At 39.9% G+C, this 27,690-nt stretch overlaps 1 protein-coding gene and 1 long non-coding RNA gene across 2 annotated transcripts in view; one reads left to right on the top strand and one right to left on the bottom strand.

The window, feature by feature from the left end:
- The window catches only part of LOC128443858 (netrin-4), a 44,898-nt gene extending 18,992 nt beyond the window's left edge, over nucleotides 1-25,906 (top strand). Inside the window, exons 3-10 of the mRNA XM_053426049.1 lie at nucleotides 20,034-20,306; nucleotides 21,826-21,952; nucleotides 22,192-22,380; nucleotides 23,110-23,317; nucleotides 23,451-23,563; nucleotides 23,703-23,771; nucleotides 24,843-25,016; nucleotides 25,764-25,906. Coding sequence (XP_053282024.1) covers nucleotides 20,034-20,306; nucleotides 21,826-21,952; nucleotides 22,192-22,380; nucleotides 23,110-23,317; nucleotides 23,451-23,563; nucleotides 23,703-23,771; nucleotides 24,843-25,016; nucleotides 25,764-25,906 — 1,296 coding nt within the window. The remainder of the gene's footprint in view (nucleotides 1-20,033; nucleotides 20,307-21,825; nucleotides 21,953-22,191; nucleotides 22,381-23,109; nucleotides 23,318-23,450; nucleotides 23,564-23,702; nucleotides 23,772-24,842; nucleotides 25,017-25,763) is intronic.
- On the bottom strand, nucleotides 291-12,048 carry LOC128443859 (uncharacterized). Its single transcript, XR_008339069.1, has 3 exons — nucleotides 11,809-12,048; nucleotides 9,494-9,843; nucleotides 291-1,574 (listed from the first exon to the last, which is right to left on the bottom strand). It is a non-coding gene; the product is annotated as an uncharacterized LOC128443859 (long non-coding RNA).
- Nucleotides 25,907-27,690: the final 1,784 nt, after the last annotated feature.

Here is a 27,690-nt window from a genome sequence, read left to right as displayed (position 1 = left end):
TAATACATAATGAATACAATTTGATGTATTTATAATGAGTGAACAAGTTTCAAAAAATCCCGGAGAGAAATGATAAAGGAGACATGGAGATGATACATTATCAGTGCAGTAAACCATCGCTTTGATTCATGTTTGTGGTTCAGCTTTGGTTTGAGGCTAATGTTCAAAGTTTGACTAAAATATTTGAGTAAAATCAAAAGAACTAACACACACAATTTGTGTGTAGATGTTAAACTGTAAGACCAGAGGGAAATAAATACACCTCACATTATAGTACATATAACACAATATAAAAGGGTGCATAGCAAATGAACATTTCCTTGTTACATTGCCTGTATTTAATCAACAGAAGGTAGAGAAGAAAACAAAGGAACAGCAGAACAGACAATCTAATTTGGAGTTATTTACAGAAGAAGGTCGATGAATATATGATGCATGAAGTTTTCAAAGTTTAACAAACTTTTGTTTCTGAAATACTAACTGTGAACAAAGTAACATAAGGTTTTGCTTTTCAAAAATAGAGCAATCCTATTTTCTATTATGACAAAAAAGGCTTTGTGAACCATCTTGGTAAAGGATGTCAGTGACAATGAAACCTAACCTCCAATCGAAAATCACTATTCAAATGACTATTTATCATCAAGTAGATGAAATACGGATTCAATGTGTCTTCATTGGGTCAAAGATTATACTCCACATCTCATGTACAGTTCCACTGCTAAACCAAAATGTGGATTTTGTAAGTTGCTTGACCTAGAAAATGTAAATGCAATGTAAACTAAAACTCCTTATGAGACAACACCAAAAAACACCAAACTTTAAGCTCAGACAAGTTCAACTACATCTATGCATCTACCATATGTTCCTGTACTATAGAGGGAGTGTGTTTATGTACATTCACCATTATGTGTGTGTAAGCCCTATGTTCCCTCAATTAAACCCTCATAGAGTTGATGACTATCAATTCACAAAAGCAATAAAAACCCGAAAAAGCTGAGGCCACATATTAAGTCTATATTTATTATTAGACAAACCTATAATCTATTTCTACATCGACTCAAAAAATGATGTCGTCCCATTGACTGTCAACTCGACCTGGATATTGGTCCAGATACTGGTCCAATATCTGGACCAGTCCCAAAACTGGTCCAGATATTGGGACTGGACCAGTTTTGATCCAGTCCAAATATCTATTGGGACTGGATCATGAGACAACAGCCTTACTTTCACAGACATAGTGTCGGCCGCCGACACAAGTTATGTCATCCCAGTTGAACAACCACCTCTCCCCTCCAAAGTCATCGGGTGGTACAATGCCAACACAGTCTTGTCCATTTTCTTCTTTGTCCCAAACGACAATAAAGTTGTTTGGCTCCCCTTTTGACCAGAAACTGACACTTGATTGGAGTGTTTTGTTGTTGACCCACACAAAACTGAGTTTTCTCGTCTGTCAATCCGATCCAAGCAGCATGGAAAACCTTGCCGGAAAAATGATTCTGTTTAAATTGATGAGTGAAGTTGGTCAAGAATTTCTGGTCCTCCATATCCTGAACAACTGCAAGGTCACCCCCCAACTGAAAGGGAAACGAGAAAGAAATATTAGAGTACATCCATCAGAGGCCAAATTATCTTAAGAAAAAAAGTATTTCAATAACTATAGTCTCCTTCTACTAGTGACCAATTGCCTCGGAGTACACCGTTTGTCAAGAATGTCAAAATAACATTAGCTTCTGGGTGTGCAAGGGCAGAGTTGGGTATTTGAGGGAAAAACTGCCAAAACTGATGTTGCTATAAAACACATATTAACTTATTAACACTGATTAACAACTGGCAGTTGGAAATAGTGAGCAGTATACAGGTCAATAATACCCTGGGTACAGTTTATTTGCAGGTGGAAACCTACGTCAAGGTGCATAAGGGAATATATAAATATATAAACTTTATAACAGGCTCAAGGCCCACATGATACAACAAAACATACATACAAACAATACATTACATAGAAATATACAAGGAAAGAAGGGCTAAAAAAGGCACTCATGCCAGTGGTCCCAGATCTTAGATGTGTACTTGACAGAGCTGCGGCCAGGGTCTGTCATCAGATCTAACCAACATATTAGTTTGGACATAGAGATATAGAGTCCCCTCTGTCTGCACATGTCAGCATCATCCTCAAACGTGTCTGTAATAATAATAATAATAATAATAATAATAATAATAACAGACAGTTACAGTTCTAAACTAAAGGTCATTGCAGATCTGGACCTTTGTGGAGTCCTGGCAAGATCAAACATAACAAATTAAGGATTTGAAAAGTTGTTCTGTCTCAGAGTAGAATCCTCAGATGGCTGCCCACAGTCTGAGACAGTCACATCCAATTAGTCGACCAGTGAAAGTAAACATGTTGGACAAAAGCCGCTTCTTTAAACCAATTAGGGTAGTCAGGTGGTCAGAGTAAAACTGTATTTGACAAGGGGAGGCGTTGATTCAAGTTTATAGTGATGAGTGGTTTGCTGAGAGATGAATTCATAGAACAACGAGTAGATTAAATATCATTTAATAAAACAGCATCAGCAAAACCTGATCATTTTAATCTTCATGGTAAGATTTACAGCAGGGCTGTTCATTTGTTATATTTAAATGTAAGTTGGCCACTAATAAATGTTTAATTATTGATGCATCTGCTGATTAATTTAAATACTAACTTGTTTATTATGGCCAACGGTCCAAAGTTTAATGATAATGACAACAAAGAGCAGCAAGTTTGAAAAGCTTGAACTCTTTAAAATGTTATAGTAAGAACTATAGTTGTTCAACTGTCAAAATAGCCGATAATCAATAAACGTATTGATTATTTGTTGCAGTTCTACTTGGAGGTACTTAATAAACTGTCAGCTTAGTGAAAGTTATTTGAATGTGTGCATGAATGGATAAGATCTATAAAATAAACCAAACCAAGGTTACAGATAGATGCTTAGTCATGCTAATAATATGAGGAGAGGGATGTGTTTATTATTCAGGGACCAGATAAACAACACAAAATAGAATAAAATACATGGTTATAAACTAAATCTTTAATTAGTTGAGTCTAGGGTCTTTCTGAGCGTTTGGTCAAATAAAACAAGTTCAAATAACTTGGAGAGATCACATTCTGGACAACAAAAAATGTCTTGACATCATTATCACGTTTGACCGGCCAACTGATCACCATATGAATTGATAAGGAAATCCCCAGTAGCCTCCCAGTTCTATATTACATAATAAATCTGACTTTTGTTTTCTTTCTCAGAGCGTGATCTCTACTAGTGTACGAGAACTGTGACAATCTGGGTGCTCACATGTAGCTGATGCTAACGTATGAGCTAGCTAACCAGAACATATTGGAGAGCATAAACATGTCAAGTGTAACTTAAGTCAGCCTGAGTGTTCATATCTACGGTCCATGTGAGACCCCAAAACAGCGCTGTGAAGATGACAGGAGCCTGGGCAGCAAGTGACGCAGGCTAACGTGGGTGCTAACCTCTGAGTGGAGTGACGTTACTCACCTGAGTTCCCACAACAAATATCTGCGGCAGTTGAATAATGTATAATAATATATGATTTGCATTTGTTTTCAATACACAAATACAATATTAAAGACAATCCAAGAACCATATCATCATCAAAAATGTAAAACAACCATAATAGTTAGAAACATAAAATAATGCAATAAGGAAATCTTTTTTACATTTGACATTTAAACGGAGAAGCAATATGGCAGTTAGATGAAGATACTGTATAACAAACAAGGATCAGGTGCAGCTGTTTCGATAAATGATCAGCGGGACACACAACAAATAGTGAAACATTTTAAGGCATAACAAGTCAATTCATCATAATTAAAAAATCATTAAGTAAAAACTAAAATGTTTGTCAAATAAATCCTAATCTTTTGTAGCGTAGAGTAAGTCCATCGCATTTTTCTTCTTCATGAGTTGCTTTGGTAAGAGAGAGAATATATATATGTTGCGGTCGCTGGAGAGAGCGATAGATGACCAAGCGCACGTCTCCACGTTGAATGCGTTGTGCACACTGCGCCAAGGATAAACGCTTCACTTCCTGATTCCGTCACGCCATGTCGATCCTTGCCTGCTAATTGCTCATTACAGTCCACATTATCAATTGCACATCACACGGAGAAAATGTTATGTTAATCGAATGATAGTTGTAAAACAAAGCTTACTTCCTGTTGCCAGTAGGTGGCGCCATCACTATTATTACGCACAGACATATAGATCTGTTCAAGTAGGCGCTCTGAAGTAGCGTGAGATATTTTGTGTCAATTGGAAAATGTTACCACAGCTTAATTTTTACACAGATCAGTAGGTGGCGCTATGACCCTGAACTAATATCAATAAATGGAAATGTTCAGATCAGGATTGTAATCATAGGTCAGTAGTTCGGAGCCGGTTAGATAATGCAGAGTGGATTAACAAAGTACTTCCTATTTTATGGTGAATCAGTAGCTGGCGCTATGACACTGAGGAAAAATTGACACATAGAGCTGTTCAGGCTTGGACTCCAATCAGGAGACAGTAGTTTGGTAGTGATAGGACAATGCACAGTGGAGTTATGACAACATCGTGTCCTTTGGCGAAAGATGATCTTTCGCCGCACATCAATGTTAACACGGTTTGAGGAAACGTCACAATTCTGACCATGAGCCAATGACTTGACTGAGCTCTTTTTAGCTGTATATTGTAAAGCAGCCAGGAGCAGTTCATCAAAGTTTAAAACATGTCACTTCCTGTAGCCACCAGGGGGGCGCTGTGATTTCAAATCATGTATTCTGTGTAGATGTTATCAGGTCGGGACTCTTGTCTTACATGTCTAGTTTCGCGCCAAATTTGACGCCACGCCACGGTCACGCTGTGTGACAAAAAAATCGATCTTTAAATTTCTTTTTATCTCCATTTTGTTGTGATCACACTCATCTAAATTTGAAGTTGATCTGATGAAAGCCCTACGACAAGTATGTCAAAGTAAAAATATGGAATATGGCCAAATTTTTGTATTTGTCAACACCTACAACTCCTCCGGTGGAGGCCCACAGTTGGTAAGTCCATCGCATTTTTCTTCTTCATGAGTTGCTTTGGTAAGAGAGAGAATATATATATGTTGCGGTCGCTGGAGAGAGCGATAGATGACCAAGCGCACGTCTCCACGTTGAATGCGTTGTGCACACTGCGCCAAGGATAAACGCTTCACTTCCTGATTCCGTCACGCCATGTCGATCCTTGCCTGCTAATTGCTCATTACAGTCCACATTATCAATTGCACATCACACGGAGAAAATGTTATGTTAATCGAATGATAGTTGTAAAACAAAGCTTACTTCCTGTTGCCAGTAGGTGGCGCCATCACTATTATTACGCACAGACATATAGATCTGTTCAAGTAGGCGCTCTGAAGTAGCGTGAGATATTTTGTGTCAATTGGAAAATGTTACCACAGCTTAATTTTTACACAGATCAGTAGGTGGCGCTATGACCCTGAACTAATATCAATAAATGGAAATGTTCAGATCAGGATTGTAATCATAGGTCAGTAGTTCGGAGCCGGTTAGATAATGCAGAGTGGATTAACAAAGTACTTCCTATTTTATGGTGAATCAGTAGCTGGCGCTATGACACTGAGGAAAAATTGACACATAGAGCTGTTCAGGCTTGGACTCCAATCAGGAGACAGTAGTTTGGTAGTGATAGGACAATGCACAGTGGAGTTATGACAACATCGTGTCCTTTGGCGAAAGATGATCTTTCGCCGCACATCAATGTTAACACGGTTTGAGGAAACGTCACAATTCTGACCATGAGCCAATGACTTGACTGAGCTCTTTTTAGCTGTATATTGTAAAGCAGCCAGGAGCAGTTCATCAAAGTTTAAAACATGTCACTTCCTGTAGCCACCAGGGTGGCGCTGTGATTTCAAATCATGTATTCTGTGTAGATGTTATCAGGTCGGGACTCTTGTCTTACATGTCTAGTTTCGCGCCAAATTTGACGCCACGCCACGGTCACGCTGTGTGACAAAAAAATCGATCTTTAAATTTCTTTTTATCTCCATTTTGTTGTGATCACACTCATCTAAATTTGAAGTTGATCTGATGAAAGCCCTACGACAAGTATGTCAAAGTAAAAATATGGAATATGGCCAAATTTTTGTATTTGTCAACACCTACAACTCCTCCGGTGGAGGCCCACAGTTGATGCTGAAGTTTAAATAAATGATGACATTGTAAAACTGAAATTAGGTTTATAGAATTAAATGTATCTTGTTTACCCCGTTAAAGTTTACCATGCCATGATTGGTGTCTCTTTTTCAGCAGAACATTGCTTATATTTCCATTGAATTATACTTTTTTTCATTTTAACAGAGTATATCAACATACTGGAGCCACAATATATTAAATATGTAAAAATCTTTCACTTTAAAAACTTTAAACATGCTGTACGAACATTTCCAAAGTTGAAAATGTAAATGCAGGTTGTAAATGTGAAATTATAGATGTTAAACAGATATACCATCAAGCAATATGTACCCATTTGAAATAAAAGCCGCTGTTATGTCTTGCAGCCTTGGGATTTAATCACATTAGGGATCTTAAAGTCTAGGTTCAACACATGTTTTTATTAGCCCATACTAATTCATAAATATGAATTAGGAGGGTAAAAAACAGCACAATGCAAGTAATGTAAAATATGTTATTTTATGTTAAATTATTCATGCGATACGATTTCTGATATCTGGATCTTTTTTCACAGCTTTGGCTTGAATCCATTTTTTCCCTTTATTTTCAGTCAAGTGATTAATTCGTGTTTTCAGGGAAATTACAATGGAGGGTAATGAACTTAATGTTATATCATTAGCTGCAGCATGACTAGGGCAAGATCATTGTCTGTAATATCCAGAGAAAAAAGTAAACATATCCATCTATCCATCTATCTAACCCTATCCTCTTTCCCTGTGCCCTGAAAGGACAGGCCATCGGACACACCAGGATAAATCTCAATGCACTGCTGCATCAGCGAGCCAGTGGACTGTCACGAAATCCAAGATGTTTCCTCGAGCCCCAGGGTGCACACAAGGGTGTTGTGCATGTTGGCTCACTGGCTACTTGAGTGTTGAAGTTGAAAGGCATGCTAATCTGTCCTCCAACCATCAAGGCCTATAGCAGCATAACTAAGAGCAGATCCAGGACAGACCTGAGCCAGGTCTTACGATAAGCTTTATCGTAAAGGAAAGTTTTAAGCCTACTCCTAACCCTTGTATGTTGTTCGGGTCTATGGGACCCGTTTTCAATGTTTGATAAAAGAAAAATGATGCGATCAATATTTTTTTCAACCTGAGACTCATTGGCCTTGGCTCATTTTCTGTGATGAACATATAAAATGACATATTTTCAGTGACTGTACACTGTACACCCCCCCTACACATTTATATTACATATGTGGTGTTTGGGTCCACTGGACCCAGGACTACGTTAAGTGTTAAATTGTACATCTTAAGCATCTCTGCTCCAACATTCCTGCACATTTTATGTAAAAGTTCTCTGGGAGTTTCTGCGTCTCACAAGGATTCTGTGGATTCCCCTTTGGATTTGAAAACTCTGGCAAGTATAATAACCCCAAAGTATGCAAATAAATGGGTTTGGTCCATCTCATTCCAGCTTTCTACGAAAACACGATGTCCCTCCAAAATAGTGCAGAATGATTTACGTAATGAAAAGTTCGTAAGAAGGCTTCATGTCCTGCACATGATTACTGCTATCCGTGTCGGCCCTGGTTGCATCCTTATTACATTGGTAGCCATGCAATTTCATCATTTTTTGACATCCATATGTTGGCTGCTGATGGCCTGGCCTGGATATGGTACTGGCTGAAGATGAACTTTTTATGTAGCTGGCTGATGGTCAATCTCATCCTCTTCTTTAAACTCACTGTCAGACTCTGAATTGATAGAAACTTTAGGTTACTTTCGTAACCCCGGTTCTCTGAGTAGCATGAGTGAGATGTCTCACTATGGGATAAGCCCCTCGCGCGTATTCACAGAAGCACTTATTCCAATTCGCCAGCCCTGATAGGCTGGCAGTCGTGACGTCCGCGTCAAGGTGCCGCACCTTAAATACGGTGGACGCGGCATCACACGTTATTCAAAAGAACAAATGTGTGTGAAACAGTGTTTCCAACATTGCTTAAACATGCAGACTAATACATAATGAATACAATTTGATGTATTTATAATGAGTGAACAAGTTTCAAAAAATCCCGGAGAGAAATGATAAAGGAGACATGGAGATGATACATTATCAGTGCAGTAAACCATCGCTTTGATTCATGTTTGTGGTTCAGCTTTGGTTTGAGGCTAATGTTCAAAGTTTGACTAAAATATTTGAGTAAAATCAAAAGAACTAACACACACAATTTGTGTGTAGATGTTAAACTGTAAGACCAGAGGGAAATAAATACACCTCACATTATAGTACATATAACACAATATAAAAGGGTGCATAGCAAATGAACATTTCCTTGTTACATTGCCTGTATTTAATCAACAGAAGGTAGAGAAGAAAACAAAGGAACAGCAGAACAGACAATCTAATTTGGAGTTATTTACAGAAGAAGGTCGATGAATATATGATGCATGAAGTTTTCAAAGTTTAACAAACTTTTGTTTCTGAAATACTAACTGTGAACAAAGTAACATAAGGTTTTGCTTTTCAAAAATAGAGCAATCCTATTTTCTATTATGACAAAAAAGGCTTTGTGAACCATCTTGGTAAAGGATGTCAGTGACAATGAAACCTAACCTCCAATCGAAAATCACTATTCAAATGACTATTTATCATCAAGTAGATGAAATACGGATTCAATGTGTCTTCATTGGGTCAAAGATTATACTCCACATCTCATGTACAGTTCCACTGCTAAACCAAAATGTGGATTTTGTAAGTTGCTTGACCTAGAAAATGTAAATGCAATGTAAACTAAAACTCCTTATGAGACAACACCAAAAAACACCAAACTTTAAGCTCAGACAAGTTCAACTACATCTATGCATCTACCATATGTTCCTGTACTATAGAGGGAGTGTGTTTATGTACATTCACCATTATGTGTGTGTAAGCCCTATGTTCCCTCAATTAAACCCTCATAGAGTTGATGACTATCAATTCACAAAAGCAATAAAAACCCGAAAAAGCTGAGGCCACATATTAAGTCTATATTTATTATTAGACAAACCTATAATCTATTTCTACATCGACTCAAAAAATGATGTCGTCCCATTGACTGTCAACTCGACCTGGATATTGGTCCAGATACTGGTCCAATATCTGGACCAGTCCCAAAACTGGTCCAGATATTGGGACTGGACCAGTTTTGATCCAGTCCCAATATCTATTGGGTCCAGTCCCAATATCTATTGGGACTGGATCATGAGACAACAGCCTTACTTTCACAGACATAGTGTCGGCCGCCGACACAAGTTATGTCATCCCAGTTGAACAACCACCTCTCCCCTCCAAAGTCATCGGGTGGTAGAATGCCAACACAGTCTTGTCCATTTTCTTCTTTGTCCCAAACGGCAATAAAGTTGTTTGGCTCCCCTTTTGACCAGAAACTGACACTTGATTGGAGTGTTTTGTTGTTGACCCACACAAAACTGAGTTTTCTCGTCTGTCAATCCGATCCAAGCAGCATGGAAAACCTTGCCGGAAAAATGATTCTGTTTAAATTGATGAGTGAAGTTGGTCAAGAATTTCTGGTCCTCCATATCCTGAACAACTGCAAGGTCACCCCCCAACTGAAAGGGAAAAGAGAAAGAAATATTAGAGTATATCCATCAGAGGCCAAATTATCTTAAGAAAAAAAGTATTTCAATAACTATAGTCTCCTTCTACTAGTGACCAATTGCCTCGGAGTACACCGTTTGTCAAGAATGTCAAAATAACATTAGCTTCTGGGTGTGCAAGGGCAGAGTTGGGTATTTGAGGGAAAAACTGCCAAAACTGATGTTGCTATAAAACACATATTAACTTATTAACACTGATTAACAACTGGCAGTTGGAAATAGTGAGCAGTATACAGGTCAATAATACCCTGGGTACAGTTTATTTGCAGGTGGAAACCTACGTCAAGGTGCATAAGGGAATATATAAATATATAAACTTTATAACAGGCTCAAGGCCCACATGATACAACAAAACATACATACAAACAATACATTACATAGAAATATACAAGGAAAGAAGGGCTAAAAAAGGCACTCATGCCAGTGGTCCCAGATCTTAGATGTGTACTTGACAGAGCTGCGGCCAGGGTCTGTCATCAGATCTAACCAACATATTAGTTTGGACATAGAGATATAGAGTCCCCTCTGTCTGCACATGTCAGCATCATCCTCAAACGTGTCTGTAATAATAATAATAATAATAATAATAATAACAGACAGTTACAGTTCTAAACTAAAGGTCATTGCAGATCTGGACCTTTGTGGAGTCCTGGCAAGATCAAACATAACAAATTAAGGATTTGAAAAGTTGTTCTGTCTCAGAGTAGAATCCTCAGATGGCTGCCCACAGTCTGAGACAGTCACATCCAATTAGTCGACCAGTGAAAGTAAACATGTTGGACAAAAGCCGCTTCTTTAAACCAATTAGGGTAGTCAGGTGGTCAGAGTAAAACTGTATTTGACAAGGGGAGGCGTTGATTCAAGTTTATAGTGATGAGTGGTTTGCTGAGAGATGAATTCATAGAACAACGAGTAGATTAAATATCATTTAATAAAACAGCATCAGCAAAACCTGATCATTTTAATCTTCATGGTAAGATTTACAGCAGGGCTGTTCATTTGTTATATTTAAATGTAAGTTGGCCACTAACAAATGTTTAATTATTGATGCATCTGCTGATTAATTTAAATACTAACTTGTTTATTATGGCCAACGGTCCAAAGTTTAATGATAATGACAACAAAGAGCAGCAAGTTTGAAAAGCTTGAACTCTTTAAAATGTTATAGTAAGAACTATAGTTGTTCAACTGTCAAAATAGCCGATAATCAATAAACGTATTGATTATTTGTTGCAGTTCTACTTGGAGGTACTTAATAAACTGTCAGCTTAGTGAAAGTTATTTGAATGTGTGCATGAATGGATAAGATCTATAAAATAAACCAAACCAAGGTTACAGATAGATGCTTAGTCATGCTAATAATATGAGGAGAGGGATGTGTTTATTATTCAGGGACCAGATAAACAACACAAAATAGAATAAAATACATGGTTATAAACTAAATCTTTAATTAGTTGAGTCTAGGGTCTTTCTGAGCGTTTGGTCAAATAAAACAAGTTCAAATAACTTGGAGAGATCACATTCTGGACAACAAAAAATGTCTTGACATCATTATCACGTTTGACCGGCCAACTGATCACCATATGAATTGATAAGGAAATCCCCAGTAGCCTCCTAGTTCTATATTACATAATAAATCTGACTTTCGTTTTATTTCTCAGAGCGTGATCTCTACTAGTGTACGAGAACTGTGACAATCTGGGTGCTCACATGTAGCTGATGCTAACGTATGAGCTAGCTAACCAGAACATATTGGAGAGCATAAACATGTCAAGTGTAACTTAAGTCAGCCTGAGTGTTCATATCTACGGTCCATGTGAGACCCCAAAACAGCGCTGTGAAGATGACAGGAGCCTGGGCAGCAAGTGACGCAGGCTAACGTGGGTGCTAACCTCTGAGCGGAGTGACGTTACTCACCTGAGTTCCCACAACAACTATCTGCGGCAGTTGAATAATGTCTGCGCCCACCGTGTTGAACACATCCTGCAGTTTGTTGATGACAGGTATTAGGCATGAGCTCCGCTGCTGACCGCACAGTCTGCTGTCTTCAACCTGACAAACACACGGGGACAAAGTCATCCAATGTCCCTCGGCTAAAAGCTCGCTCCTCTCCGGGGCTTCAGACAACTGCGCACACAGTTGCTCCGAGATGCATTCTGGGAGTTTGAGTCCTGCCAGAGTCAGGGTAAAGTGTTCAGTGTTCTGGGTTCGACATTTTCTGAACTACATTTCCTACAGATGTCGTCATACTGGTGTTGAACCAATGGAAATCCATTTATATATATATATATTTCCTCAACGGTAACAGTCGCTATGGTGAGTACCAAAATATGTATAAGTTAATTCCATGAATGAAATGAGGACGCTACATATTTGGGTGTGGCAAAAAACTGTTTGACCTTTCATTATATAGATTGAGATTTACACACACACATACAAAAGAAAGAATATAAACTCATTACCACCCATAAACCGTACATTGATTTACATTTGAGGCTTTTTGATGATTAAATTTAATAAAATCAAGTTAGCTTTATATGATTTGCATTTGTTTTCAATACACAAATACAATATTAAAGACAATCCAAGAACCATATCATCATCAAAAATGTAAAACAACCATAATAGTTAGAAACATAAAATAATGCAATAAGGAAATCTTTTTTACATTTGACATTTAAACGGAGAAGCAATATGGCAGTTAGATGAAGATACTGTATAACAAACAAGGATCAGGTGCAGCTGTTTCGATAAATGATCAGCGGGACACACAACAAATAGTGAAACATTTTAAGGCATAACAAGTCAATTCATCATAATTAAAAAAATCATGAAGTAAAAACTAAAATGTTTGTCAAATAAATCCTAATCTTTTGTAGCGTAGAGTAAGTCCATCGCATTTTTCTTCTTCATGAGTTGCTTTGGTAAGAGAGAGAATATATATATGTTGCGGTCGCTGGAGAGAGCGATAGATGACCAAGCGCACGTCTCCACGTTGAATGCGTTGTGCACACTGCGCCAAGGATAAACGCTTCACTTCCTGATTCCGTCACGCCATGTCGATCCTTGCCTGCTAATTGCTCATTACAGTCCACATTATCAATTGCACATCACACGGAGAAAATGTTATGTTAATCGAATGATAGTTGTAAAACAAAGCTTACTTCCTGTTGCCAGTAGGTGGCGCCATCACTATTATTACGCACAGACATATAGATCTGTTCAAGTAGGCGCTCTGAAGTAGCGTGAGATATTTTGTGTCAATTGGAAAATGTTACCACAGCTTAATTTTTACACAGATCAGTAGGTGGCGCTATGACCCTGAACTAATATCAATAAATGGAAATGTTCAGATCAGGATTGTAATCATAGGTCAGTAGTTCGGAGCCGGTTAGAATAATGCAGAGTGGATTAACAAAGTACTTCCTATTTTATGGTGAATCAGTAGCTGGCGCTATGACACTGAGGAAAAATTGACACATAGAGCTGTTCAGGCTTGGACTCCAATCAGGAGACAGTAGTTTGGTAGTGATAGGACAATGCACAGTGGAGTTATGACAACATCGTGTCCTTTGGCGAAAGATGATCTTTCGCCGCACATCAATGTTAACACGGTTTGAGGAAACGTCACAATTCTGACCATGAGCCAATGACTTGACTGAGCTCTTTTTAGCTGTATATTGTAAAGCAGCCAGGAGCAGTTCATCAAAGTATAAAACATGTCACTTCCTGTAGCCACCAGGGTGGCGCTGTGATTTCAAGTCATGTATTCTGTGTAGATGTTATCAGGTCGGGACTCTTGTCTTACATGTCTAGTTTCGCGCCAAATTTGACGCCACGCCACGGTCACGCTGTGTGACAAAAAAATCGATCTTTAAATTTCTTTTTATCTCCATTTTGTTGTGATCACACTCATCTAAATTTGAAGTTGATCTGATGAAAGCCCTACGACAAGTATGTCAAAGTAAAAATATGGAATATGGCCAAATTTTTGTATTTGTCAACACCTACAAGTCCTCCGGTGGAGGCCCACAGTTGATGCTGAAGTTTAAATAAATGATGACATTGTAAAACTGAAATTAGGTTTATAGAATTAAATGTATCTTGTTTACCCCGTTAAAGTTTACCATGCCATGATTGGTGTCTCTTTTTCAGCAGAACATTGCTTATATTTCCATTGAATTATACTTTTTTTCATTTTAACAGAGTATATCAACATACTGGAGCCACAATATATTAAATATGTAAAAATCTTTCACTTTAAAAACTTTAAACATGCTGTACGAACATTTCCAAAGTTGAAAATGTAAATGCAGGTTGTAAATGTGAAATTATAGATGTTAAACAGATATACCATCAAGCAATATGTACCCATTTGAAATAAAAGCCGCTGTTATGTCTTGCAGCCTTGGGATTTAATCACATTAGGGATCTTAAAGTCTAGGTTCAACACATGTTTTTATTAGCCCATACTAATTCATAAATATGAATTAGGAGGGTAAAAAACAGCACAATGCAAGTAATGTAAAATATGTTATTTTATGTTAAATTATTCATGCGATACGATTTCTGATATCTGGATCTTTTTTCACAGCTTTGGCTTGAATCCATTTTTTCCCTTTATTTTCAGTCAAGTGATTAATTCGTGTTTTCAGGGAAATTACAATGGAGGGTAATGAACTTAATGTTATATCATTAGCTGCAGCATGACGAGGGCAAGATCATTGTCTGTAATATCCAGAGAAAAAAGTAAACATATCCAGCTATCCATCTATCTAACCCTATCCTCTTTCCCTGTGCCCTGAAAGGACAGGCCATCGGACACACCAGGATAAATCTCAATGCACTGCTGCATCAGCGAGCCAGTGGACTGTCACGAAATCCAAGATGTTTCCTCGAGCCCCAGGGTGCACACAAGGGTGTTGTGCATGTTGGCTCACTGGCTACTTGAGTGTTGAAGTTGAAAGGCATGCTAATCTGTCCTCCAACCATCAAGGCCTATAGCAGCATAACTAAGAGCAGATCCAGGACAGACCTGAGCCAGGTCTTACGATAAGCTTTATCGTAAAGGAAAGTTTTAAGCCTACTCCTAACCCTTGTATGTTGTTCGGGTCTATGGGACCCGTTTTCAATGTTTGATAAAAGAAAAATGATGCGATCAATATTTTTTTCAACCTGAGACTCATTGGCCTTGGCTCATTTTCTGTGATGAACATATAAAATGACATATTTTCAGTGACTGTACACTGTACACCCCCCCTACACATTTATATTACATATGTGGTGTTTGGGTCCACTGGACCCAGGACTACGTTAAGTGTTAAATTGTACATCTTAAGCATCTCTGCTCCAACATTCCTGCACATTTTATGTAAAAGTTCTCTGGGAGTTTCTGCGTCTCACAAGGATTCTGTGGATTCCCCTTTGGATTTGAAAACTCCGGCAAGTATAATAACCCCAAAGTATGCAAATAAATGGGTTTGGTCCATCTCATTCCAGCTTTCTACGAAAACACGATGTCCCTCCAAAATAGTGCAGAATGATTTACGTAATGAAAAGTTCGTAAGAAGGCTTCATGTCCTGCACATGATTACTGCTATCCGTGTCGGCCCTGGTTGCATCCTTATTACATTGGTAGCCATGCAATTTCATCATTTTTTGACATCCATATGTTGGCTGCTGATGGCCTGGCCTGGATATGGTACTGGCTGAAGATGAACTTTTTATGTAGCTGGCTGATGGTCAATCTCATCCTCTTCTTTAAACTCACTGTCAGACTCTGAATTGATAGAAACTTTAGGTTACTTTCGTAACCCCGGTTCTCTGAGTAGCATGAGTGAGATGTCTCACTATGGGATAAGCCCCTCGCGCGTATTCACAGAAGCACTTATTCCAATTCGCCAGCCCTGATAGGCTGGCAGTCGTGACGTCCGCGTCAAGGTGCCGCACCTTAAATACGGTGGACGCGGCGTCACACGTTATTCAAAAGAACAAATGTGTGTGAAACAGTGTTTCCAACATTGCTTAAACATGCAGACTAATACATAATGAATACAATTTGATGTATTTATAATGAGTGAACAAGTTTCAAAAAATCCCGGAGAGAAATGATAAAGGAGACATGGAGATGATACATTATCAGTGCAGTAAACCATCGCTTTGATTCATGTCTGTGGTTCAGCTTTGGTTTGAGGCTAATGTTCAAAGTTTGACTAAAATATTTGAGTAAAATCAAAAGAACTAACACACACAATTTGTGTGTAGATGTTAAACTGTAAGACCAGAGGGAAATAAATACACCTCACATTATAGTACATATAACACAATATAAAAGGGTGCATAGCAAATGAACATTTCCTTGTTACATTGCCTGTATTTAATCAACAGAAGGTAGAGAAGAAAACAAAGGAACAGCAGAACAGACAATCTAATTTGGAGTTATTTACAGAAGAAGGTCGATGAATATATGATGCATGAAGTTTTCAAAGTTTAACAAACTTTTGTTTCTGAAATACTAACTGTGAACAAAGTAACATAAGGTTTTGCTTTTCAAAAATAGAGCAATCCTATTTTCTATTATGACAAAAAAGGCTTTGTGAACCATCTTGGTAAAGGATGTCAGTGACAATGAAACCTAACCTCCAATCGAAAATCACTATTCAAATGACTATTTATCATCAAGTAGATGAAATACGGAAGCTCCGTAAATTCATTGAAAGGAAGAATTAAGCCGTTTTGATTCCCAGAGCGAGCGTCTACGTCAGTCCTGCTCTACTGTATTAACGGGACAAAGCTTTTCAGGGGGCGGGACCTCCTCTGACTCCCATCACAAACAGTAGCTATAAAGAAGCTAAAGACAAGACTGAAGCCAGCGCAGTGAGACACACCGACCAAGAGGAGGTGGAGCGTGTGTGAGAATCTGTGTGAATAAATAAGTAAAAGCAGACCGAGCGAGACACTTGGGTGTAACAGTGTGAACGAGAGGCTGAGCCCAGAGCAGAGGAGACAGGAGCACATAGGGAAGAAGAAGGAGGAGGGTGAGAAAGAGTCAAAGAGAGAAAAAGAGGAGAGAAGAAAGCGAGAGGGAGACGTCAGAGCGTGGAACAGGTTCCTTCTGCAGCCGTCTTTAGAAGGATTAATAGTTAATAAGATTAATCATTAACAGTCCCCCACGAAACTGCTCCATTATTTTTGGCATTCCAGCCTTTGATAGGAAACGATGGATTAGAAGCAGGCAAGCTGTGAAAGTTAGAAAGTCTTCTTAAAATACTACGACTTAATATCTGTTTGTTTGACGATATCAAAAACTAGATATATAGCTGCTTTGTAAAAGAAGCGGCATCTTCATCCTTTATTTTTCAATTTTGTAATCGTGTGTCACTGAGAAATCTATAACCTGAAATCTGTGAATTTGGTCAGTTTTGAAACAATGATGGAAAAATAAATAATTCAACACCTCCCACCGTTTCATCTGGCACCTGCTCCTCTGATTTAAGGAGTAATCAGTCAGTGAGTCTGGCACCTCACCCATTCACAGGGTTCCCACGGTACCTGGAAACCATGGAAAACATGGAATTTATTTTTTCATTTTCCAGGTTTGGAAAAGTCAAGGAAACTGAGCAAAAGTGAACACTTACATGGAAATTGAAACAGTTATCCTGGAAAATTGTATTGGATGATGTGTAAAATAGTAATAAAATGAAACTATTTTACACATGATTGAATACACATTATTTTACTGGATTTCATATAAAGAGAGAGCAAAACAACACAAACCCTGTAATGTCTACATTATCTATTTGGGTTTTTCTCAAAATCTCGGCAAAGCTACTTAGAAATTACATTGTTTTACTACATCACCTTTAGGAGCAGGATAACTTGGGATCAGCGCTCATTGTCAGGGTGGCGGCTGCCCCCTCTGTAGATCCACCCCTGAGACTTGTGCAACAACAGTGTGGAAAATTCAACTCATTATCATGAATCATGACACATTGTAAGATTAATATGATCCCTTAGGTCTTGAAATTATTCCTACTATTATATATTTGGCAATTGCAAAACGTTTAATCTATAAAATTATCAAATTAATGATCAATGCAAGGAGCTGTCATTTACAGTTTGTATTACATCAGAGAAAACTCATCAAATACAATGCCATACAAGACAATTTATTACAAAAATATATAGTTCACATAGCAGACAGACATTTATATGTTTTTTTCAAAAGAAAGCACTGGCATTTAACATTAGTTTTTGGTTTAGGTTTGTACAGTTCATTAATTCAAACAGCAGAATTTTTGTATTGATATGACCATATGATTCCTCATGTAGTCTGTGGCCAGTCGTTCCCACCCAATCTGAACCTTCACTGAATTAAAGCTCTGTTATTAATACATTTGATTCATGGTTAATAATAAATAATCCTTGATGAATGATGCTGCTGATCAAACAAAGCTTCAAAGAGATGAATATTAAATATTGGACTGTTTTATTTAGTCAGTGATTTTATTACTGAAAATACGCTGCCAAATATTTACTTAACTCTCACCATCTGCTCCTCTCTCTGATGTCCCTTTACTGACTGCGAGATGCTCCAGAGGATGATTTTACACACACACACACACACACACACACACACACACACACACACACACACACACACACACACACACACACACACACACACACACACACTATTAAACAGTGGACCAAGTGTTGTAAACCGACCTCCTCTGATAAGCTGTGGGAGACTATTTGTTTAGTACTGGGAACAATATCAATGTTCACTTTAGCCTCTGATGGTCTTCCAGAGCATTTCTGGAACTGCTCTGTGTTCACTGGGAGATCTGGGCCAGATAAGCAGCTCCAGTTAATTCATGAGCACACACACACACTCATTTACACAGATGGACACACGGTCCAGGAAAGATTTATTTTACTCACAGACTACGTCAGGAGGTTCTGGTTGAATGTGTCAGTGAATATATAGTTTTGCCTGATCTCATAATTGCTGTTTATATGAGGCAAGTATGTGTCTCTCTACAGTTTGTAGGGTCCCTCATGTAAGCCCCTCAGCCACTGTAATTACTGTCTCTGTAGCTCAAGCCTTAAAGAAATCCCATAAATAAAGGTTTTCACTGTTGAAACAATACTACAGTTATACATACATACATACTAAGTTTAAACGTGCTGAAGTGTACAAAGACACCTTTTTTGCCCAATGAGTTCACAGTAAATCCTCTCATTGTTGACATTTACTTAAAAATCAAATTATGTCATTTTACAAAATAAACTCATTATGATACAGCAACAAGTTTGTCCATGCAAGATGTTTTGCGTAAGGACCAATTACAAGTGTTGAAATAGTGAAGATTCATTTAAATGATAATGGTTTGATTCAGTTCATTTAAAGGTGAAAATAAAATGTAAGCAATTCCCTAAAAAAGGGAATTTTACTTTTCTTGAAGTAATATAAAGAGAGATAGAACATCTATTTTGTTTAGACACTTTTTTGTCCTTCTTCGGTCTTTTGGGACATAAACGTGCCTTATAAGTGTTGGATTATGGGACAGATTGTGGGACACCAGGCGGGCAGCTGACCCCTCTGTAGATCCATCCCTGGGAGAGGCATTTTAAATTCCACCCTACATGCAGATTTCTTAAAGATTTAATATAGTGTCACTGATACTTTTTTTATTTCCCAAGACGTTATGCAAGATAATAGTCCTTGTATGGTATTTTCCCAAAGGGAATTTTGGACATCCAACTATTTTCACCATTCAGTGGTGGTGCACAGAACTGCAGTGAGAATTGGATTGAAAAAAGCACGTTGCTATGTGTCTGACGGTTTTGATTTGTGATGTTATAATGTTGTAGGAGTAGAAACTGAAACTGAAAACATCAACATTGCAATAAAGTTAATGAGAGCGACCAAAAACCATTTGAGCATCTGTACATGGGAACTATTTAAAAAAATCGAAGGCAAATTTGATCTTTTCTGCTTTTTATTTGGCAGAGAAACGTGCATCATATACGTTTTCATCCCGGTCTGTCTTCATGATAATATTTTTCAGGCATTTGATTAATTGTTTACAAGTGAAACAGCACAGCTTTTGTGAGATTTCTCATCATTTCATTTCCAGGTGATCTATCGAGCCTTGTCTCCCTGGCAGTCAGTGGATCCCTATGGACCATCTGCTCAGGACCAGCTCATGATCACCAACCTGAGAGTCCGCCTGCTGCAGCGCCAGCCGTGTCCCTGCCAGGCCAAACATCCCGGTGCTGCTGCACTCCCCACCGACCACTACGCCATTTATGATTTCATTGTCAAGGGCAGCTGCCTCTGCAATGGACACGCTGACCACTGCGTTCCAGCCAGGAGCTACCAAACCAGCCAGCAGAGGACGAGTAACATGGTGAGCCATTCTCAGCTGGATTCTGCGAACGTGCATCGCACCAACAAAACACACTTCTACGCTTTGTTCTATAGCAAAAATTCATCACACTCAGACGTCGTGATTTGATGACGGTGTCTGATTGTCTGCATTTCTGTTGATGTGGTTGGATTGGGAGGAGAAAGATTTGGGTGCTTTTATTCCCACCACGCCCGTGTTACTCAAGTGAGCTCTCATGCGTCCTGCTGAAGCTGAGGGTTGTAAAGAAGCTACTGGATATTAGGCCATAGATTTACCTGCCCATTCAGGGATTAGAAGGATGTGAAAACCTTAATTATAGTATTCAACATAATGCTTTAACAACCCTGAGCTGCTGTTGTGTTATTCTCTTCACGGTAAATGGAGAACAGGAGAAATAGTGTAATTCCAACATGACCTGAGGGGGTGTAAATAAGTTACACTGGCAGGAATAAGCTTCACAGCCTGTAAACCATGTGATTATATATATATATAGATGTTTGTATGTTGCAAATACGAATCAGGGTTGTTATAAACACATAACATATGAGTGCAAGGCTGTTTGAAATCAGCATAAACTAGAATGGCACTCAGTCGAGTACGTACCTCCACCAAGGCCCAAGAGTCTCCTTACATTCAATCAAGCTGCACCAATTCATACACACTCATAGATATCAGTCCTCTGAATAGTCATGAATTATGTCCTTGGGAATTGGTGAAAAAAAACATATCTTGCTATGTTAAAGAAAGTGAATAACAAAATTCCTGGCTCTGTCCCTTTGTTTGGAGCTTTGCCAAATTTTAATGGGTTTGTTCTTGGCCCATATCCCATCCTTCAGCAAAGTTGCGTGTAAATCTTTTCAGTGGTTTGGGCATAATCCTGCTGACAAACAAAGAAAGACAGAAAACAACAAACACACAAATGGACAAAACCATGACCTCCTTGGCAGAGGTAACTAGAATGGCACTAGAGCGCATACATCGTCGAACAATCCCACACATGATTATCTAGCTCTCATAGTAGAAATGCAAATGAGCACAAGGAAGTGGTTTGATCACATTAAAGAGAGTGGAAGTATATTCTGTCTCTTTACCTGCAGCAAATTTTAATGAGTTCCTCAAAAACCCAGGCCCGATCCCTCCACGCCTGAAAACTTAACCTCCATGACAAGGGTAATGAAAAGAGTTACATCTTCACACTGACTCTGAAACACAAATATAAAGGATACTATTTGGATCTTATAAAAAGCATAGACATCCAACCTCAAGGACAGAACCCCTTTTCTTTCTGCCTGTATGTGGAGCGCACATCTTCAGAACTGTTCATCATATCCACTTCACACTGTGCAGATGTGTTCCTAAGGGCCCAAGGAAGTGCGAGTCTGGTGCGATTTGGAGAGGCGATAGCTCAGTATAATCTAATACAATATACAATATGTTGCCATTCTTGAGAAATGGAAGAAGCAATAAAATGAAAACTGAAGTAATTGATTCTTTCCTTCCTGTTGTGTGTGCCCGGCAGGTCCATGGTAAGTGTGTGTGCCGACACAACACGGCCGGGGACCACTGTGAGCGCTGTGCACCTCTCCACAATGATCAGCCCTGGCAGGCAGCCAACGGCCTCGTAGGGACGCCACACCAGTGCCAGAGTGAGTGATGGAGCAAGAGAGTCAAACGCAGAGTAGGACACACAGCATGTGGACTTATCTGCCAAAGGAATTTAGACATAAATCACCTGTAACCTTTTGAGAAACTGATACTTGATGAATAATAGAGCAGCTACTGCAAGAGTTGTCACAGCTCTGATAAGGTATTTGCAAAAATGTGCAGGGTAGAGGAAAGTATCTCATTCTTTCTTTCCTGGTGTATGTCTAACAAAAAAACACAGGGTGCAAGTGTAACGGCCATGCCAGGAGTTGCCACTTCAGCCGTGTGTGGTGGCTGGCCACCGGACGGCAGAGCGGCGGCGTGTGTGACAGCTGCCGCCACAACACAGAGGGCCGCCACTGCCAGAGCTGCAAGACGGGTTTCTACAGAGACCCCACTCGTCCAAAAACGGCCCCCGACTCCTGCAAACGTAAGAGCCTCTGTTTCCTCAGTGTGCACCGTCGCTTCTTTATAACTCTTGTCTCGATGAACGCCAGCTGAGAATTCAAATTAAGAGGAGCAGCCTTTGAGATATGTAGGACAGCAGTGGAGATCAGATTTGACCTCTGACCCTCCACATTAAAGCAGATTGATTTCTCCTTGGGAGGCGTATCTGCCCATCAGCACCTTTCTCAGTCACTTGTCTAGTCGGTGAGGAGCTAGTAAAAACTCCAGTCGCCTCTGTCGCAGGAATGACGGAGACGACCTTACTGTTTTGGAATGTGACTGTTATTGCAAACAATTAAGGAATTTCCCATGGTCCATGTGAGCACACATTTCCCATTCCCCCCCCCCCCCCCCCAGCCAGACACACTGCGGCATTTTTAAACAAACAAACCGTTTTTGGGAAAACAGTTGAAGCAAGTTTGTTTGGAAGCATCGGGCTGCGAGTCTGACGGTGCAGATAGACTCCACTGATTTATTGCGTGTTTGTTTTTGCTGCCCAAAGCACATCCAGTGTATATTCACAGCAATAGGATGATGAAATATATTTAACTTTTATACTGTCGTGGGAGTTACTCATTAAATATCTTTGTTTTTCTTCTACGAGTGTGTTTTCCCTTAGCACACATGCATGAGCATAATGTCTGCTGCTGCGATGGAGTCACAGGGATGTTAACATGTGATCCTGTTGTTCCGTCACCTCTCTCCTCCGCAGCCTGTTCCTGCCACCCTGTCGGCGCCGTCCTCTCGGGGGGGAGCCCTCTCTGCAACCCTTCCAGCGGGGACTGCAATTGCAAGCCTGGCGTCGGCGGCCCCCGCTGTGACAGTTGCATGATGGGATACTGGGGGCTGCACGAATACGGCTGCCGCCCATGCGACTGCACGGGGGACTGTGACCCCTACACCGGTGACTGCGTTTCTGGGTGAGAGCCAAGACGCAGCCATATGTGTTATATACAAAGATATGTATGGTGGTAGAGGTAGAGTGCATTCTGGGTTATTAACGCTGAGCGGAGCACTGAACTCGACTGTTTTTTTTTTACCTCTGCACCACAGCTCAGACGTGGAGGTCTTCTATACAGTCACTGGCCACATGGGACACAGCAGCAGTAATAGTGAGACGGCACTCTTTAGGGCAGAGGAGCTTTTCTCTGCACTGCACCACTCTGGTGAGTCTCAGGTCATCTCACAACTTAATACACTGCACACCCATCCCACCCATGCTGCGGTTTTTGTTCTTGAAATCTATAACGTCACGATGAAATGATTTATATACAAAGCTTATTGATTGTGTTTCACTCTCCTCAGAGAAATGTGACTGTGTTGAAGTAACGCTCGGCAGCCCCAAACTCTTCTGTGCTGCAGAGTACGACTATGGTAAGAGCTATTTGACACAATGTGTTGATTCAGTGTGGGGTGAGCCGGTCACGACAGTCATTGATTGTTAAGCCATTCAACGACATAATTAACATAGTAGCAGCTTAAAACCACCAGGTCGGTTTGTTATAAAGTCATAAAATACACCTGGTCGTTCCATCTGATATATTCTGCATTGGTTTCCTCTGGATCTGTGACGCTGAATTTTTTTAACTTGCTCCATTTATTATTTATATTATTATTATTATTCACAAATCAGAATTTGCTTCATAGGGATTAACAAGGTGCAACATCCTCCCCGCTTAACCCTCAACTAGAGTGAGGAAAAACTACCCAAAAAACATCACGTGTAGACAGTGTCTAACAATAATGAAGAGGTTTATCAATGTTTAAAGTATTTATGCAGAAAAAAAGGCGGTATTGCCACTAATAGTAGTAAATGTGAGTAGGCATGTTGTGTATCTAGTTGTAATCTAGTGGTAATCATTATTAACGATGAGCTGCCACCACGAGCCAACACCTCAATCACGATTATACATTTTTACCATATTCTCGTTCTTTTATTTCTCTATATATTGTTGAATAATGCATACTAATGTATTTATCAGGACAAATCCCTTGATATGTACCTTCTCTTTTTTTTAGGGGGGGGGGCCCATATCACAATCACTTCATTACAAAAAATGTATACACTTATAACACAGAAATAATACACTTTCATACTTACATTATATAGGTCTGAATTTCTATATATGCGTGTCTGGGATACATTTTCTGATTCAGATTGCCCCCCCCTCACGGATAAACCTACTTGATTTTTAATTCTCACAAAGATTGTTTTTCCTTCCTCATACAACCTTTGAAAATGTAGCAGCACAGTGTTTGTCTGTGCTGACTTGCTAGCAGTCCTCTTCTTCCCCCGCCTCTGTTGGTGCATTGCTGCATTGAATACATCAGAGTATAGATAGCGTGCCTCATGACTACTAAAATGATTTGGGATTTAAAACATATTGAGTTCCCCTTTACCCCCATGAATATATGAGTGAGGTATCGATGTTTTGTCCTCGACAGTGCTGGTTGTAAAGGTGATGTCAGCTCATGACAAAGGCTCCCACGCCGAGGTGGAGGTCAAAGTGAAGAAGGTCCTGTACCAGAGTCGTCAGATGAAGATCCAGAGGAAGAGCATCACCCTCTACCCGGAGTCCTGGACCACCCACGGCTGCACATGTCCCATCCTCAACCCAGGTTAGCTGCAGCAGCCACATCCAGTCGGAGCCATCTCTCTGTTATAAGATGATTTCACATCTCACTAGCAACAATAACCCAGGCCAACCCATCACAGCACAGTATTTAACTTGTTAATTACAGTTGTACAATACTGTACTGGTGTAAATGGTGGAGTCTGGCCATGTCTGTGTTCTGATTTGACGTGAAGGCCAGACCATGAATGTCTGACAATAAGAGCTGAAGAAGAAAATCCTCGGGTAATTGTTGTACATAAGGAGAGCCCCTAAACAAATGAAACAACACAAACATATCACATTATAACTAGTTTGTACAACATAATAACAGAAGTGCTTCATATGGACAATGGAGGGCTATACATGCAAGGTTATAACTATTTACACAAACACATTTACACGAGTTGGAGCGGGTCGTCCACTAACCAGTGGGTTGGCTGTTTGATTCCCGTCTCCCTAGGGCAAGACATTGAACCCCAATTTCCCCCTGATGGCTGTGTTGGCAGTGTGTGAGGGATGTGTGATAGAGAAAGTCCTGCACATAAATGCACTATATGTGTGTGAATGGCAAATCTGAACTTCATAGTGCTTTGAGTGATGTATCTATATAAACACGATTTGTTTTTACCAATAACGTATAAATATCAATATATCAAATCATAATGGACCCTGTTACATGTTAGATCTTGTTTTGATGTATTTTTGAGAAGAAGTCAAAGTCACAGATCCCCTGCTCTGTCTTTCTCTCCAGGATCCGAGTACGTAGTGGCGGGACACGAGGACTGGAACACCGGCCGACTGCTGGTCAACACCAAGAGTTTCGTTAAACCGTGGAAGTCGAGCCTGGGACGCAAAATGCTCCACATCCTCAGGAAAGACTGCGGCCGCCGATAGGGCGTCAGCGAGGAGTGGACCGGAGACACGGACAGAGGGATGGAGGGATGGATGGATGGAGGGGAGCAGCTGAGACGTGCAGAAGATTTACTGCACAAGTAATGGGCAAGATAAACACAGGAGATTTCTGAATTTTGCTTGGACACTAAAGTGAAAGTAAAAGTCACAACGACAGAACACTACAATGCTGTGGATGTTGCAGAATGAAATAATATGAAATAAGTACAAACTGGATTCAGTGCGATCGTCTGCCTTCACTCGAGGATCCAGGTGAACACCTTCGTCCGGACAAAGCTGATCCTAGAATTTCCTTCTTATTTTAAAATATGTCTCAGCTCATCTGTCCACATTACTTATACAGCAATAACGAGTGCATGTCAAATATTCTGTTAAACTCTATTTACTGGGCGAGGAAGCTGTCAGAGTTGATGAGCCTAAACCATCACGTCCTGCTGTATCTATTTCTTTGAGAGCTGTTTGGAATCTTGCAAAGGTGCCCTGACTGAATCCTCCCTGTCGTCTCACACACATTGGTGATAAATCAAAGGTCATCATAAGAATCTGTTCATGCTCGGTGTCCTCGGCAGCGGCGGTGCAGGTCTCCTGGATGAAGAAAACAGCATTAGAGGAATCAGGCGGCTTAAGCTGAGCAGCTCTGCGTTTCTCTGGCACACTCGCCCGCCTGCTGTCCGACAAGAGAGAGAACACACACCTCCGCGCCCTCTCTGGTCTCTGCGGCACAGAGGAGCGGCTGAAACGCTCGGTGATTGAGTTTGCTCTTACAGCTGCTTCAGTTACAAGACTGGATCCTTGTCAGGCCGCTGGAGTCAGACTCGATTCTGTGGAGGATTTTTTCTGCTGTCCTCGAAAGACCTAGTTCTCTGTGAGGAGGCCTCTCCTGACCTGACTCTGTGGGAGCCAGAGAGTACACTCTATCTTAACATGTGTTCCTCTATTCGGCCTGTGACTCTCGCTGCCCCCCAAAATAAATATGTATTAAAAGCCCCGGTGCTCGTTGACATCACCCTGTATCCGATCCAGAGTCCACAGGCCATTTTGATTAGCTGGGTCTGGTTAAGAATAGGCCCGCTCCGCTGTCTCCAAGGAGACTCTCAAAGTGCGTGAGGAGACATGATGCATTCCTCAGTCATAACATCACCGCCGATGTCCTTGTCCCAAAGACTTTACCAAAATAAGAGAAAATGAGCAGGAGAGGTTTTTTTTCTCTTTAAGGACAAAGTGGTGATTTAGGGTGCACAAAGCATCAATGTGACATTTCTTATGCTATTTCTGTTTGTCCTATATGTATTTTTTAATCAAAACTGCATAAACTCTGTGTCGGTGAGCTCATTCTTAATGCTTCTGGGAAAAGTCTCTTTCATTCCATGGTCACATTATGCTGAAGCACGAGGTTATGAATAGCCTGTAACGTCTGAATAAGTGCAGGCGGTGCACTCATGTTTGACCCATGTTTTAGTACCGCCCTCCTTTGGTTAAAAGAGAGAAATACACTATCCCACTATGAGGTGGGTAAAAGTTTGACATCAAATCGCTTTTTTATTAGGAACAGTTAGTTCAGACCAATGCTGCTTAATGCAACAGTCCCACCTTCACGATGGTTATAATGTTCAGTCTTTATTATAAATATGAATACAAATAATATACGCCTGTCATTCTAACATGGATCAATCAAACAGTACTAAACAGAAAGATGGATTGATAGACAGATCAACAGATAGATAGATATGTAAAGCTCTACAAACAAATGGACACAGCATTCAGTG

The sequence above is a fragment of the Pleuronectes platessa genome, chromosome 7 (assembly GCF_947347685.1).
Source record: "Pleuronectes platessa chromosome 7, fPlePla1.1, whole genome shotgun sequence".
Taxonomy (NCBI): domain Eukaryota; kingdom Metazoa; phylum Chordata; class Actinopteri; order Pleuronectiformes; family Pleuronectidae; genus Pleuronectes; species Pleuronectes platessa.
This window is presented reverse-complemented; position numbering and strand designations above follow the sequence as displayed.